This window comes from Phyllostomus discolor, chromosome 4, assembly GCF_004126475.2.
Source record: "Phyllostomus discolor isolate MPI-MPIP mPhyDis1 chromosome 4, mPhyDis1.pri.v3, whole genome shotgun sequence".
NCBI lineage: Eukaryota > Metazoa > Chordata > Mammalia > Chiroptera > Phyllostomidae > Phyllostomus > Phyllostomus discolor.
Window position 1 is genome coordinate 106667112 of NC_040906.2, and position 14701 is coordinate 106681812.

Genomic DNA, 14701 nt, shown 5'->3' on the forward strand with positions numbered 1-14701 from the left:
GAACATGGGCTTTCTGCGAGGCCGGTGGCAGAGGACCACGCTCCATCTTTCTGAGTCATGGAAACCGGGGCCGAGCAGGCTATTCTCATCTCTGCTGACCACTTCCTGCCATTTGCGACAGGGTGCCTTCGTCCACGTTTACTGCTATTTTTGGCTATCTACCAGAAGCTCCTAGAACAGAAGGGAACCCGAGAACCTTGCCAGAAACCAGCCAGACCCCCGTTGACAGGTGGGGCTCCTATGGCTGCACGGGAAGCACCTTGCCCAGAGGCCCTGTCACCTTCCCTTCTCAGGCCCTAACGGGGTCCCTCGTTTCCTCTTTCCCAGACACCTCCCTACCCTGACCCTGACCATGGGCGGGGCAGATGCTCAAGGGCATCCCCCTTAGGCTGAAAGTTTCTCCGGAACCATAGGGTATCCTCTCTGTGGAGGCTAGATGAGACCCCCAAGAAGTGAGGGGAACCAGGGCAGTTTTATTTATGATGGCAACATACAAGACTCCATGCTTAGGTTCGAGGGCGAGATAAAGCCTGTGCCCAGGCCTTATGCTTCTCCTCAGGACTCCTGGAGGTGAACTTCTCCTGTAGTTTCTTCCATATGCCTTTATTCATTTCCTTGAATTCTCCCAGGGTGTCTGCAAAAGGGCAAGCCCAAACAGAAAAGTGACTGAATTTAAAATCTGATTACATACGTTGGCCCCACAGGCCTTCACATGAGCATGCTTTGTCTTTTACACAGTGTACCCCTGAAAAAGGGAAGTGCGGACCCAGCTTCCGAAAAGCAAATCAGATAGGCCACAGGGAAATGTAACTGGCAGTGTGGACTGAGCACTTGCACACCAGGACTGCACCCAGCACACTGCACCCTCTATGTCCAGGCCCCACACATGTGGGCAAAGAAACACACTGCTGTCAGCTATGCAACTCACCGGTCCAGGAGCTCTGTCTCAAGACATGGCCTATGCCACACACGCTTTATTGTCTCCATTTTTCAGACATAGAGACTGAGGCAGAAGGACAGTTAAGTAAGTTGCTCAGGTCACACAGCTAGGAAGTGGCAGAGCTGGGACTTGAACCTGGGTGGTGTGGGTCCACCACATGCTGTGGAGTTGAGCCCACACCAGGGAAGGGGACGGACCTGAGCCATTATCCCCACCCATCATTCCCTGACTGGGTCCTCTGGAACAAATTACCCACTGAGCCTCAGGTTCCTCATTGGCAAGGTAGAGATAAAAATACCTGCCTCAAAAGTTGTAAGGAGTAAAGGAAATCATGGAGGTAGCTTGCCTGGCACCTGGCCTGCACCCAAGAAAAGGTGGCCATCTTCATAGCTATGAAGGCAGCAGGGGCTGGTAAAGGCGACGGGGCCCTTGTCTAAGCACGTGTGCGCACACAGCCCCGAACGACCCAAAGCTGGGTTCCTCCATCGTGGTGCTACTGACGTGGACCAGGTAATTCTTTGTTGCAGGGCTGTGGGATGTTTGGCAACATCTTGGCCTCTACTCACTAATGCCAGTAGCAGAACCCCGACCCCACTCCCAGCTGAAAACATGTCCAGACATTGCCACGTGTCCCTTGGGACATGCCCCCAGTTAAGAACCACCTGTCTAAAGTCTCTTGAGGGCTAAAATTCTATACCTAATTTTACCTGTATGTTAAACTTAGATTTTCCCATAATGTCTAAATTTCATAGCCTAGATTTTTATGTTAATAGAACTTCTAGAGAAAAGGAATAGCTTTTCTGAACAAAAAGGTGACTTGCCATTTATTAACTTGACTGTTAGTGGTCTCCTGACTAAATTAAGGCACACTCTCTCCCTCAGCCACGAGCCCAATGTCCCACCCTGGGACTTCCCACAAGTCCAGATGCCACTGTGGGAACAAAGTGGGATGCTGAGGGACGGACCCCTGACCACTTAACAAGCCACGAGGCCTTTTTAGCCTCCCGTGACCCCAAGCCCAGGACGGTCACACCTGGAACCCAGACCAAGGCTACTCCCCGGGCCTCATCCTCTCACTACACACACTGCCAGGTGTTGTCCTGGCTTGTCAGAGGAAACATTTGGTAAGCTTATTCCGCACAGTCACAACAGAAACATGAGGCCTGCTGTGAAGACGAATCATCAGCAAGTTTCCTGAAGCCAATCTCCAGGCCAGAACAAGTGGTGGCACAGGCCGGGGGTTGGGGTCTACAGCTCGTCTCCTGCACTGCGGCCCGGCCTCTCCCTACTCAGAGACGTCCCTCCAGAACTTATTTCCATTCTAATTTCAAGTTTAAACTTTGCTCAAACTCTTGAGTCCTCACAATGACACTGCATCAATGCTGGTAATTTCATGGGCCCAGGGACATAGGAATAAATTTATATATGTGTATATATTTTTGAAAAATTGACAATAAAGTGATCCTGCTGGGCAAAAATATCTTCATCCAGTTTTCCAGGTACTGTAATGAGAACAGGACCAGAGGTGACACGACAGCAGGTGACACCACCAGGTTTGCATCTGCTCAGCAGGTAAGAGTTTTCTGGAAGGCCAAAACCCTAATATGTGGTTGTTGAAGGCTGCCAGAGGAATAAGAAAGAGAAATTTCTAGAGTACCACCAGAAGGCGGAAGTTTCAGGGCCATGCCCTCTCAGAAAAGGTTAGCCTATTTTTGTATATCATATCCTTGGCAATAAAAATAGCAATTTTCCAGAACCTGCCTACTTCAACCCAGGCTCCCTTCGTCAGTGACAATGGAGATGGGAAGTAAAGAGGGGATGGGCTAGGCAGGGTATTTCCTTTCTGGTTTAATCATAGTTTATCAATGACTCCCAAACATACCTAGTTAAACCCACTTCTAACCCACAGACCACGTCCCCTGGGTCAGATAACTCAGTGGATATCCTCATACATGTTTATGGAATGGCTTTTTGTTTTGATTAAAACCCTCACTATTTATAAAGCCCCCTTAGGGTCATAAAAATAAAATTATTTTCCTTGCAGTCTGATTTCAACTACTTCCATTTGGCAAATACATATTCCCCTGTTTCCTGCTGCCCAGCCTTGAATTTAAAAGCTCTAAAAATGGGTTTTCTTTTTTCAAATAATGCCTTTGACCACCTCCATATTCTATGGCAGTATAGGCCCTGTAGCTTCAGAATTTCCTCTGGGCTATTCCACAAGTCTTTCCATCAGGCATATCTGTCTTATTACACAATTCCCTATGGCCTCTCAAAGAATCATTTGCAAACCAACCAGAAAGGAGAGCTGTGCTTTCAATACCTGTGGAGAGGATCAGTTTGTACTCTTCCAGTGACAGGCCACTGAAGCTGGTGTCTCTGGGGCGAGGGTACTGGTCACATGGGGCAGACAGGAAGAGAAGGGAGGAGAGAGAGGGTTAGTTCTGCAGCACAGCCTGCAACCAGGACAAGCCTGGCTCTCTAACAGCATTGCCAGGGCCTCCAGTGTCCAGAGACAAGAGGCCCGGTAAGGAGAAGAGCAGCGCCACCTGGAGGTCAAAGACGTGGACTCGCAAGAACCAGTATCACATGTGGCAAGTAGCCCCAACTTAAACATGCACAGGAATCCCTCTGGGGAAATGGTAGGCTATGACTCAGAAGGACGGGTGGGTCCATGACTCTCATTTCTAGCCAGCTCCTAGGCAATGCCCCACCACTGCTGTTGAACCACATTTGAGTTGTGTGGATTCAGAAGAAATCCTTTTCCATGTAGGATAGGCATTTGGCCATGTACAGGGTGGGGCCAAAGTAGGTTTCCAGTTGTTTGTATAGAAAATAATACGATAATTAATCAATAATCATGCAAGAATAAACTCTTTTGCGTACTCACAACTGTGAACCCACTTTGGCCCCACCCTGTGTGCTTGGGTAATTATTGAACACACTTTTTAAGTCTAGGATAAACTACATTTCATGGAATTTGTTCTGTCTTCCCCAGTCACCCCTTCTTTGTCACCAGCGTGTGGGGATATGCCACTTCCACCAGAGTAGATGGGAAAATCTAGGATCCAGCAGTTGTTGTCAGATACACCCAGAAGCACACATTTGGCACATATAATGCATGGCTTTTGTTCAAGATTATAAATAGCTTTTATTTAAATGACCTAAATGCCTCCACCAGGTCCCTTTGTTGGCTTGGTTGAAATTACTGGTTACATTTGAAAGGAGCAAAACCACAAGTCTTTACAAAACACTGTATAATCAGATTTTCACTTGTTCTTATAGGTCCTCTCCGGTCAGAAGGCTGGGGATATAAAAGACTGTGTCCCACTCACCTTGTGTTTGTAATAGTTTGAATGGATTCGTGCTAAACTCTGGTACATCTGCTCGCAGGCCTCAGGCTCTGCAATCTGAAAAACAGAGAACCCCCAGGCAGTGAGCAAACAAGCCCTGCCTCCCACACCAGACCACACCCCCGGGAAGCACCCTCCTACAACAAAGCAAGGCGTTCACCTGAAGCAGGGCGAGTGCTCAGCACCCGCCTCTCTGCTCCACAGGAAGCAAACTTGGCCTAAGCCCCCTAACTCCCCACTATTATTAAACAGAAATCACCTTTTTGGAATAATGGCTCCACCTCAAGTCTCTGACCTGCAGAAAAAGTCTTATCAATCAACTGGCAAAGAAACATTTGTTGAGCACGTCTGTTACTTGTGAAGCACCACATTGGCGGCAGTGGGAGATGCCACAGTGAAAATGCAATCCCGGAAGGGCACACCTCACATAAAGAATGCTAGGGGAGGTATGGGCTCCAAGGAGGAGGTGTCCCCATGTGCTCATGGTCAGCGTATGGCCGAAGTGAGACTAAGCTGGGTTAGGAAGGACACATGGGAGTCAGCCTTCCTGGCGGAGGGGCTGGCGTGAACAAGGCAGAGGAAGCAGGGATATTATCTATGATTCAGACCAGCGCATGTGGCCAAGGGCAAGAACCTGAGCTGGAGCAAAAGAAAAGAGCTTTTGAGCTAAGTTTTCAAATAATATGAAATGTATTATGAAATGTATTAAATATTCTTTTATGAAAGTCAAAAAATCATCCGAGCCTTCAACTGTGTAAGTGGAGAGCTCTTGTAACTTGCAAGGAAAGAACATGAAGAAGTACGTATGTTAGGATGAGACGAGTCGAGGAGAACCAAGAGTTCAGTTAGGTCCTGCTAAAAAGGACAAGGTCCCAAACACTGAGGCTGTGCGAAGAGAAACGGGGAAGTAGAGAAATATTCTGGGCGCCCAAGACACAGGTGTCTCTGCTGGAAATTCCAGGGAAGACACAGATGAGAGGAGGTTATTTACCTTTCATACCTCTTTTAGTTTCAACTCTAACCCTTCCCTCTGCCCTTGTTATAATTTATCTGTAGTCCCTCACATTATTCAGCCAAGATTCTGAACGCTCCCCAGAACAAAACTTTCTTTTATGTTTTTTTCCCCAGAATTTGAATGATGCATTTTTCCAACTTATTTGGGTTGGCTAAAAAGTTCATTTTGTTTTTTTGTTTTTTTTTGTAAGATGGCTCTAGTAGCACTTAGTTGTCTTTAATTTCATTTGAAACAATTTTGTTAGATTGTGACAGCTGTCATATCAGCATGTATTTAAAAAAACTTACTCAAACTGGTGAATTTTTGTGTAGCCATTTTAATACTGAAGATGGAAGAAAATATACATTTTCAGCATATTATGCTTTATTATTTCAAGAAGTGTTAAAAAAACTGAAATGTGAAAAAAAATATTTGTGCACTGTATGGAGAAGGTGCTGTGACCGATCGAATGTGTCAAAAGTGGTTTGTGAAATTTCGTGCTGGATACTTCTTGCTGGATGGTCAGGTAGACCAGTTGAAGTTGACAGCAATTAAATTAAGACATTAACTGAGAACAATCAACGTTATACCACATGGGAGACAGCCATACTCAAAATATCCAAATCAATAAAGTTATTGGTAAAAATGAAAAATGTGTCTTTTATAGACAAAACTAAACAGACTTTTTGGCCAACCCAGTAAATCCTTTCTTGAAGAAGGCAGAGCACAAATAAATCAGTTAAGCATTTTACCAAGGCAGCTCTGCTTCTGCCTCTCTGTATGTGTCAAATGAGGGTCCCACTTCACAGCAAACAAAAAGATCATTTAGTTCATTTAGTTCTACTTGATCCATCCCTGGGTTCGGGCCACTCATCAGAATAGCCTGGGAGCACATCAGAAGAGAAGGGATTATGGGCTGAGGAGGTAGCCAGGGTTTGCTGAATAATAATCAAAGGCATTATCTGAGCAGACTGGGGATAAGGGATGGAAACAAAGAACTGATGGAAAACTGTGAGACTGTGACTGAGTTCAGAGTCCCTGCCAGGCAGGATGCATTTCCAGGGAAAGCCCAGCTGGGACAGAATTCTGCAGTGCCCACTCGGGAAGAGCAGAGTGAACATTATGTCTTCAGCAGGGCATGTGTAACCAGGAGCTTCCGTGGAAGATAGAGGAACAGAAGGTACAAGACAAAATGGAAAAAGAGAACACCAGCACAAAGTTTTAAAGACTATTATGTGAGATTATCAAAAGATAATTGTGCATTTCATCTGTTGCTTGCTCTCTACATACCTGTAGAAATGTGTTTGCTTATAAATTTCAGAGACATGCCCTGAGGACCTACAGTATGCTGGTCCCCAGAGTTAGCGGTCTCCATGGCTGTGGAGAGCAGTGGTGTCAGACCACCCGGGTCTGAATCTTGGCATCACCACCAACCAGCTCTGGAATGTTGGGCAAATCCCTCAATTTCCTCCTGCCCCCAACTCTCAAAAAAATTTGCCACATTTGCTTTATCATTCGGTATATGTGCATATACATATTTTTCTCCTGATGCATTTGATAATAAGGTAAAACACAAGGCCCCTTTGCTCCAATAAGATTTCAGCATGTTTCCTAAGAACAAGGACATTCTCTTATATAAGCACAGTTCAATGATCAACTTCAGGAAATTTCACATTGATACACTTTCATCTAGTCCATCATCTATTCTCCAATTCTGTCTCAGTAAGAATCTTTACAGGACAAAAAAATCCCTCTTGGCCCAGGGTCCCCTGTTGCATTTATCTGTCACGTACAAACAATTCTGGGGCCTTTCTTTGTCTTTCAAGTACTGACATTTTTGAAGCTACTGGCCAACTTAACCTTTCTTTTAACACAAAAGTTAATAATAGCCCCTATTTCTGAGAGCAGTGTGAGGGTAACTGAGGTAATGCCTGGGCTGCTCTGAACTTGGGACCAGGAACAATGATGAGTGTGAGGAACCAGTTTTGTTACTATTATTAGTAGGAAATGGTTGTATAAGCACAGGCCTCTACCTCACAAACTGCAAGGGGAAAGAGAGCAGTTCAGGATGATCGGGGTGATGGTGGAATGAAGGGTGCTGCGGGCGCACGGAGGTGCCGACGCTGCCCAGGGGCCGGGAGGATGTGTCATAGGGTCCCAACGGAGAATGAGTGGGGGTTACTAGGACAAAGCAGGGCTCTCCAGGCACAGAACCAGTGCAAGCACATGCCCAGGGAACAGCAGTTAGGACGTGATTGGGGGATCAATGCTGCCTCTGTGACTGCTGGGGTGTGGCTGGAAATGAAAGTGAGGAAGGGATGGAAAGTCACTGATGCTTGCTCTGTACCTGCCCACACCTGCAGCCCACACCGTGAGAGCTCTCAGTGGTCAGCAAGTATTCCAGGGCCGGTGCAGCGGGGCTCACACACTGACCTCTGATCTCTGCCAAGCGAGCAGCTGTCAGCGGCACCTGTTTTCACCTGCTCACTGCTCTTCTGGACCACCCCCTCCTACCCCATCCGACCATGCTCTTAGGAAAGGCATCACAAGGCTGACCTGCCTTCCTCCCAGCATCTCTCTCCAGGGGTCCTGCTGCTGGATCACTGAGACAGCACTTCCTCATCAACCCCACATTCCCACCAGATCTTTACCCTCAGAAATCTTGCCAATGCAACTTCCCCTCCTGCTTCTTCTCTTAATTTCTCTAACGGTGAGAATTAGTTTCTCAGAGGGCTGCTCAGCCCCCTCCTACAGTACCCTCAGCGTGTGAGCAGGACAGTGAGAAGGGAGCAAGGAGGGGCAGAGAGGGCGGGTCACCCTTACAGAGCATTTCTCCCAGAAGGGCAAAGAGCAGAGGTCTTGAGTGAAAAACAAAAAACAAAACAAAACAAAACAAAACAAACAAACAGTAACCCTCTGGGTTTCCTCAACCTTTTAAAATACCTTCAGTGACAGAGACAGTGCTACATATTCACATAATGCCTAGAGCTCAATTAACAATCCCAGAAGGAACGAAGGAACTGAACACCTAAACATCCATAAATAACCAATCACCAAAAAATGAACTTGTCACCCAACTTCCCATTTGAGGTCAGAAGGCACCTCTATGGGGCTGTGGAAACGGTTCTGTGGAGGTGATGAGAGCTGCGCACGCCGACATCTAGAAAGTCACTGCTGCCTAAGGAGACCAAGCCCCAGCCGCTCACGGTTAACACCCAGAGCCCCACAATTAAAAAACAGTCGTTTACTGCACTTTATTCAGACACTGGCATGAGCATTCCTGAATTTTGAAATATTTACAGTTTTCCTGATGAAATGTACCATGCACTTAAAGAAATGTTCTTTTTTTAAAAAAAAGAAATGTTCTTATATACAAGCTTTAAATTACCTGATTTTGCATTCACACCTAATGAGATTACAGACGTTTGAGGACTAACCGTGATGCTGGATCTGAAAAATGCAGCAGTGGGACGTTATGAAAAATTCAGCTCTGCTCTCTAAATATGAATAAAATAGATGTTCAACTGACAAAGTGTCCTTTATGGCCCTACTTTTGCTCCTTTGCATTTCGCCTGCTCAGCCATCAGTAAATTTCTTTTCCTTATTAAACTTTTATACATATACATCTATGTTGGTGCCGCAGGCACTGACTCCGATTTTCAAAATTGAATTTTGGGTGGTGACAGCAATTGGTACAGTGGCCCCTATTTTAGTCACACAAAGGGACCCATAGCACTTTTGGGAAAGGGTGTTGCAAATTGCTTTGCTAATTAAGGTAGAGCTGGATTCAGTCCAGGAGGATCTCTGAAAAAAGGCTTTCATGACTTGGTAATGAACTTCTGAAATGAATTCATTCTGTTAGGGAAATCAATTCCCTTAATTCAAAAGAAAATGTATTCTTGAGCAGCTACTATGTACAGTGCTCTGCTAGGAGGCTGTGGGAGGATATAAAGACCCAGCCTCAGCCCTGGAGAAGCTGGCAATTGCTGAGACAAGACAGGATCGAAATAAAATCAGACATGGCCCAGCGCAGCATGCAATTGAGTGCCAGTTACAAGACATCACAGGGGGGACCTGGTCACCAGGCCTGGCTAGCAGGACAGGTGCAGCGGGAAAGGTCTTGAGTTCCCTGTGTCTTGATTCTCGTATTAAGTTCTTGGTACTGCAGGGAACACAGGTTCTCTTAAGGAAGCTGTATGCAAACGGGGCAAACCCCATAAACACCACTGCACAACAGGACAGCAGGTGTAAGAGGTGTCAGGGGCGTTCCTGCTTCCCACCACACCCTCCCTCTTGTTGGGTTTGGCGGGGACTGTGACTCTCCAAAGTGCAACTTGAGGTGGAATAAATGGAGGCAGTGGTGTTTGGACTCTGGTTTTGCATCTGAATGATGAACTTGGTTCCTGGTGAGTCTGGCTTTTTGCCCTGTGTCCCACCTGAGGACCATCTTTCTTCCCATCCTCCCCAGGGAAGACAGTAGCTGGGCCCAAAAAAGGTAGGTGGGTAAACACAGGAGATGTTTAATACTTTGCCCAGACTGTCTATGGTCAAAAAGGGTTGGACATGGAATGAGGGGAAGAGTGGCTTCAAGAAAAGAGTGGCTTCAAGTTCATGGAACATGAGGCCCTTCTAACAAGAAGAAATAACTCGGGTGGACTAGCAGCTAAGGAAAGGTCAGGTACCAAGGAGGCCACACCAGATGGGGCAGGACAGAGTGGGGCTTGTCTCTACTTATCTTAACACCCAGAGGAACCTAAGTAAGTTGTGTTAGTTTCCTCACCTATAAAATGGAACAGTGATGGCTACTTCACTCAGCTGCATGAAGGATTAAATGAGATCATGCGACCAAAAGTGTGCGAGCATGTGTTCAGTGTTACTGTCAATGTGTAGGAGGCCATGCGGCTGCTTGCCCCTCTCCTCTAGAGGAACAAAAAGGCTGTGGAGCAGAGCTGCCTCCCCTCCAGTCCTTTCTTTCTGGCAACTGGCATAACCAAGGGGGAGCTCTACACTAATCAGCCAGCCGGGTCTAATGCCTGCTGCTGGCTTAATAGAGTCTACCAGACCACCTTTCAAGGTCCTTTCAAGGATATCAGGATGATGTACTGTGACAGTGGTCCTGAGTAATGTGCCTGCTGCGACCATGATGCCCTGGTTCACCCTACCAGGGATGCATGTATTGGCTGCTCTGCAGCCGGCCACTAAGCCATCGACTGAGTCAGGACTTGCATCTGCGGTCATGACTCAAACCTGTGTGGCCTTCTACCGATCAGAACTGTCTCCCTAGGTGATGACTAAGGATGACAACTCCAAAAGAGAAAGCTCTACCCTCCTTTTCTGGCTTGTCTTACACTTACAGTTAAGTAGGTGAATGTCATACTCTCTTACTCCCCAAGGAACTAGCCTATGTTGGCCTCTCTGCTGGCTGGATTCACCATTTGAATTTCATTAGAGTAAGTCATGTGTTTGCTCAACTGTCCGCTTCTTGGTGGTTAAGGGCCAGGTTCTGACCCTCATCTGTGGTTCCTGCAACTCCCTACACAGTGAGCTGTCATATCATTTCTCACCATTCTACTTCACAGAACACACAAATATTCCCTTCTCACTCCCTCCATCTAGTTCCCCTACACATGCAACTAGACTCCAATGTGTCTCATGAACCACAACCAACCATTTCTTTTGTCTATTCATTCAGACATTTACCCAATGTCTTTTATGTGGGGTGGGTAAAATGGCAACATCTCTATTCTCAGGAAGCTCTCACCAAAACTATGTAGGAAGCAGAGCCTTAGAGGTTTGCAGAGTTGGGATATGATTCTTGCCTTAAAGATCTTTATGCTTTGGGCCAGTGAAGACCAAGAGGTGAGAGGGCCCTCAGTGTAGTGTAACCCCCGCCCCTCAAAGCTCTAAGCCAGACACTCCATCCATGCCCACCACCCACTCAGTGATCAGATTCAGTGATGCCACTGGGCATGTTCTTGCTCCAGCAGATGGGCTGGCTTGGTTCTGTATTGGGATCTGTATCTGTATTAAGTTGCAAAAAACCAAGTTCCTGCTTTGACAGGTTATGGCTAAATCGAGCAAAAGTCATTTCTTCAGGCTGTGTGTGTGTGTATTACATTTCATATCTCTGACCTCTTGCCTGCACCCCAAGCTCAAGTATCACATTGTCTACTTGACATTTCCCCTTGGAAGTGCAATCAACATCTCCAGTTTAATATGTCTAACACTAAACTCAAGATGTTTGTTCCATACCCCACCTATTCCTCACCTAGTGTTTCCCACCTCAGTAGGTGGTACCACCTTCCAACTAGTTGCTCAGGCCAAAAAAACCCTAGGTGTTAGACTTGGTTCTTCTCTCTTTATCCACATCCAACATACCAGCAAGTTCTGTGATGCACCCTCTCCATCACAACCCAAATGCAGCCCACTCCATCTGTGCTGCCAACCCCATTCAAGCCACCTCCTTTCCTTGCCTGAGCTACCATGATGGCCTTTCTCATCATTTTATTCTTGTCCCTTGTAATCCATTCACCACATGCAACTGGAGTAATTGTTTTTAAAAATTAAATCAGGTTGCATCAATCCTGACTAAAACACCCAATGGCTTTACACTGGTCTTATAATAAAATCTAACTCCCAACCAGTGCCTATAAGACCCACCTGTGCCTGGCTCCTCTATCCTCTTCTGACCTCAGTTCTTAGCAAACTCCATTTCATGCACTACTCTCCAGTCACTATCGCTTTCTTTTTGTCCTCTAACATGCTAATTGGCTTCCTGCCTCAGGACCTTTGCACGGCCTGGAATGCCTTTCCCACCAAATGTACACTGTTGACTATTCTTTCCTTAGGTCTCATCTATGTATCACCTCCTCAGTAACTTACCTATTGTAACTACTATTACCCCTTTATTATGTTATTCTATTTTACATCTATCATAGTACAGATGACCCTTGAACACCACAGTCTGAACTGCATGGTCCACTTATACACAGATTTGTTTCAATAAACACGTACAGTACTGTAAATGTATTTTCTCTTCCTCATGACTTTTTCTTTTATCTAGCTTACTTTATTGCAAGAACACAGTATATAATACATGACATATAGGCAAAACTATGTTACATATGTCCATGCTACATGTAGACAAAGTATGTTGATTATGTTATTAGTAAGGCTTCTAGGCAACAGTAAGCTACTAGTTTTTTTGAGGGGAGGAGTCAAAAGCTATATATGGATTTTTGACTGCTGGGGGTAGTTTCTGTGTCCCTAACCCCCAAATTGTTCAAGGGCCAAATGTACTTACCTGTACAGTCTTATGTATGTCTACTTGCTTATTGTGTCCTGAACTAAAATGTGAACTTAATCTTCATGTGGTAAAACCTCAACTGTCTAATTCATTGCTGTCTCCCCAGCACCTAGCCCAGTTCCTGGAACATGGTGGGTGCCAAAAAAAATACATCATGTACAAATGAATGAATCCTAGCACTGAACCACCCTGAGGAGGAAAAGAACATTAAGTCTAGGACTCACACACAGAGGTATGGGTGAGGACCCAAATCTGCTACATGGACTCACAGGGGCCTAGGGAGCACGTAAAAGCATAGCGGGAGTCCTGCAGAGGTTCTTAGGGATCAGCTTAGTCAGTGCCCAACACTGGGAGGTAATGGGATCGTGTCAGGGAAGAAATAAGCTTAGAAATGTCACTATCTATGACTGTGTGGTGTTAGATCACCAACCCTGGCGGGACCTTGAATCATCATGAGAGCTTTTTAAAAAATTAGGGCCGAGGCACCACTTCCAGATACTCTGATTTAATAAGGCGGAATGGTCCAGACAGCCATGTTTTAAAAAGGTTTCTCCAATAACTCCAACGTGCAGCTAGATGAGAGCATCGAATATAACGTAGGGTCATCGCTCCATGAGGTTCCCCAGGGGAGAGTAGGGTCCACACGTGCAGGAAGGGAAGGAGCACGCATGCGCAGCGTCGCCACTAGCCCACTAGTTGACTCCGCCCATGCCTCGTTTTTTTTTTTCCTTCCCCCTTTTCCCAACCGCCTCCCCGCCGAAGGCGGACCCCACAGCCCGGTCACCTGGGTGTTCTCTCCCTCCCGAAATGCCTGTGCTACCCGCTGCCGAAGGTAAGCGCCCAAGTCTCGGCCCCGTTTGGTGTCGTCCACAGGCCATTCCTCACAGAGTTTAAGAAAACGCCGGTAGCGGCCGGCCGCCATTTTGAGCCCTGCTTCTGCCCGCCCTTGAGGGAGGAGTCAGCTGGGCCTGTGGCGCTTGCGCAGTAAGGCTCCCAGGCTTCCTGTGGAGGGGCGAGGGGGAGGAGTGGGCATGCGCAACTTTGCGGGCGCCCCCGTCGCTCCCCGAATAGGGGCGCTGCTGCCCTGTCTCTGAGGGAAGCAGATTTAGCCGCGGTTGTCCTGGAACCCGTTAAGCAACCAGCGCTAGTCCGACGTGGAAACCCCAGGGGCAGCTTTACTTACTTATCTTTTTCAATGACCGTACAAGCTCTGGACTAGAAAACCCTCCCCGGAGAACTGTGTATGGTAATTTGTATACATGAATACATTGGCATGTAAATACTGGTTGATATTTGGTGAAAATGTATTTGAACTTAATCACGTAGCGCGCGCACGTGGTTCGCACCCTATCCCATGCTTCATTCTCTCTCTTCACAGCCGGGCACCTGTCACCACCACTGGGTGCTCTGCTACGGTTCCTCCTTCAGTGCTCTTCAACGGTCTCCCCAGCCTTTCTGAGTGCCTCTTCCTCAAGCCACTTTTCCTGGGGAGGCACAGATTTCCTAACTGGGGCAAAAATATTTGGAAAAACATTTTTTAATTTTAATTTCTATTAATTATTTTTTATTGATTATGCTATTATAGTTGTCCTGATTTTTTCCCTCTTTGTCCCCCTCCACCCAGCACCCCCCACTCTGTGAGGCAATCTCCTCACCATTGTTAATGTCCATGGGCCATGCTTGTAAGTTCTTTGGCTATTCTGTTTCGTTTCGTATGCTGTACTTTATATCCCCATTGCTATTCTGTAACTACCTAATTGGGAAGTTACCTCTTAGGTAACCTTAGGAAGGTTACCCATTCAACTCTTTACCCATTCCCCCATACTCCCCTCCCATCGGCAACCATCAAACACTCTGTATCCATGATTCTGTCTCTGTTCTTGTTTGCTTAATTTGTATATTTATTTATTTATAATTATTGTATAAACTTTTAAATTATATTTTATTAATTATGCTATTACAGTTGTCTTCATTTCCCCCCTTTTGTTCCTTTCCACCCAGTACCCACCACTCCCTCAGATAATCTCCCCACCACTGCTCATGTCCATGGGTCAGTGTCTTTCACCAAATTAGGTAAATTTTCTTTCATTATTTTTTGAAACATTTCC

General features: G+C 46.3%; 1 protein-coding gene across 1 annotated transcript; it reads right to left on the reverse strand.

Annotated features, from left to right (window-relative positions):
* Positions 1-311: 311 nt before the first annotated feature.
* On the reverse strand, positions 312-13685 carry LOC114495584 (ubiquinol-cytochrome-c reductase complex assembly factor 2). Its single transcript, XM_028510897.2, has 4 exons — positions 13378-13685; positions 4276-4350; positions 3264-3333; positions 312-634 (listed from the first exon to the last, which is right to left on the reverse strand). Exons 1-4 carry the CDS (start codon positions 13513-13515, stop codon positions 507-509), a joined length of 411 nt encoding a protein of 136 aa, XP_028366698.1. The 5' UTR covers positions 13516-13685; the 3' UTR covers positions 312-506.
* Positions 13686-14701: the final 1016 nt, after the last annotated feature.

What these genes read in the sequence shown, in the direction of transcription:
- LOC114495584 (XM_028510897.2), bottom strand. Translation starts at nt 13,515, where the DNA reads ATGGCGGCCGGCCGCTACCGGCGTTTTCTTAAACTCTGTGAGGAATGG. An exon ending in GGGAGGGAGAGAACACCCAG is followed by an intron (nt 4,351 to 13,377) that starts GTGACCGGGCTG and finishes TCTGTTTTTCAG; the next exon opens with ATTGCAGAGCCTGAGGCCTG. An exon ending in CAAACTATTACAAACACAAG is followed by an intron (nt 3,334 to 4,275) that starts GTGAGTGGGACA and finishes CCATGTGACCAG; the next exon opens with TACCCTCGCCCCAGAGACAC.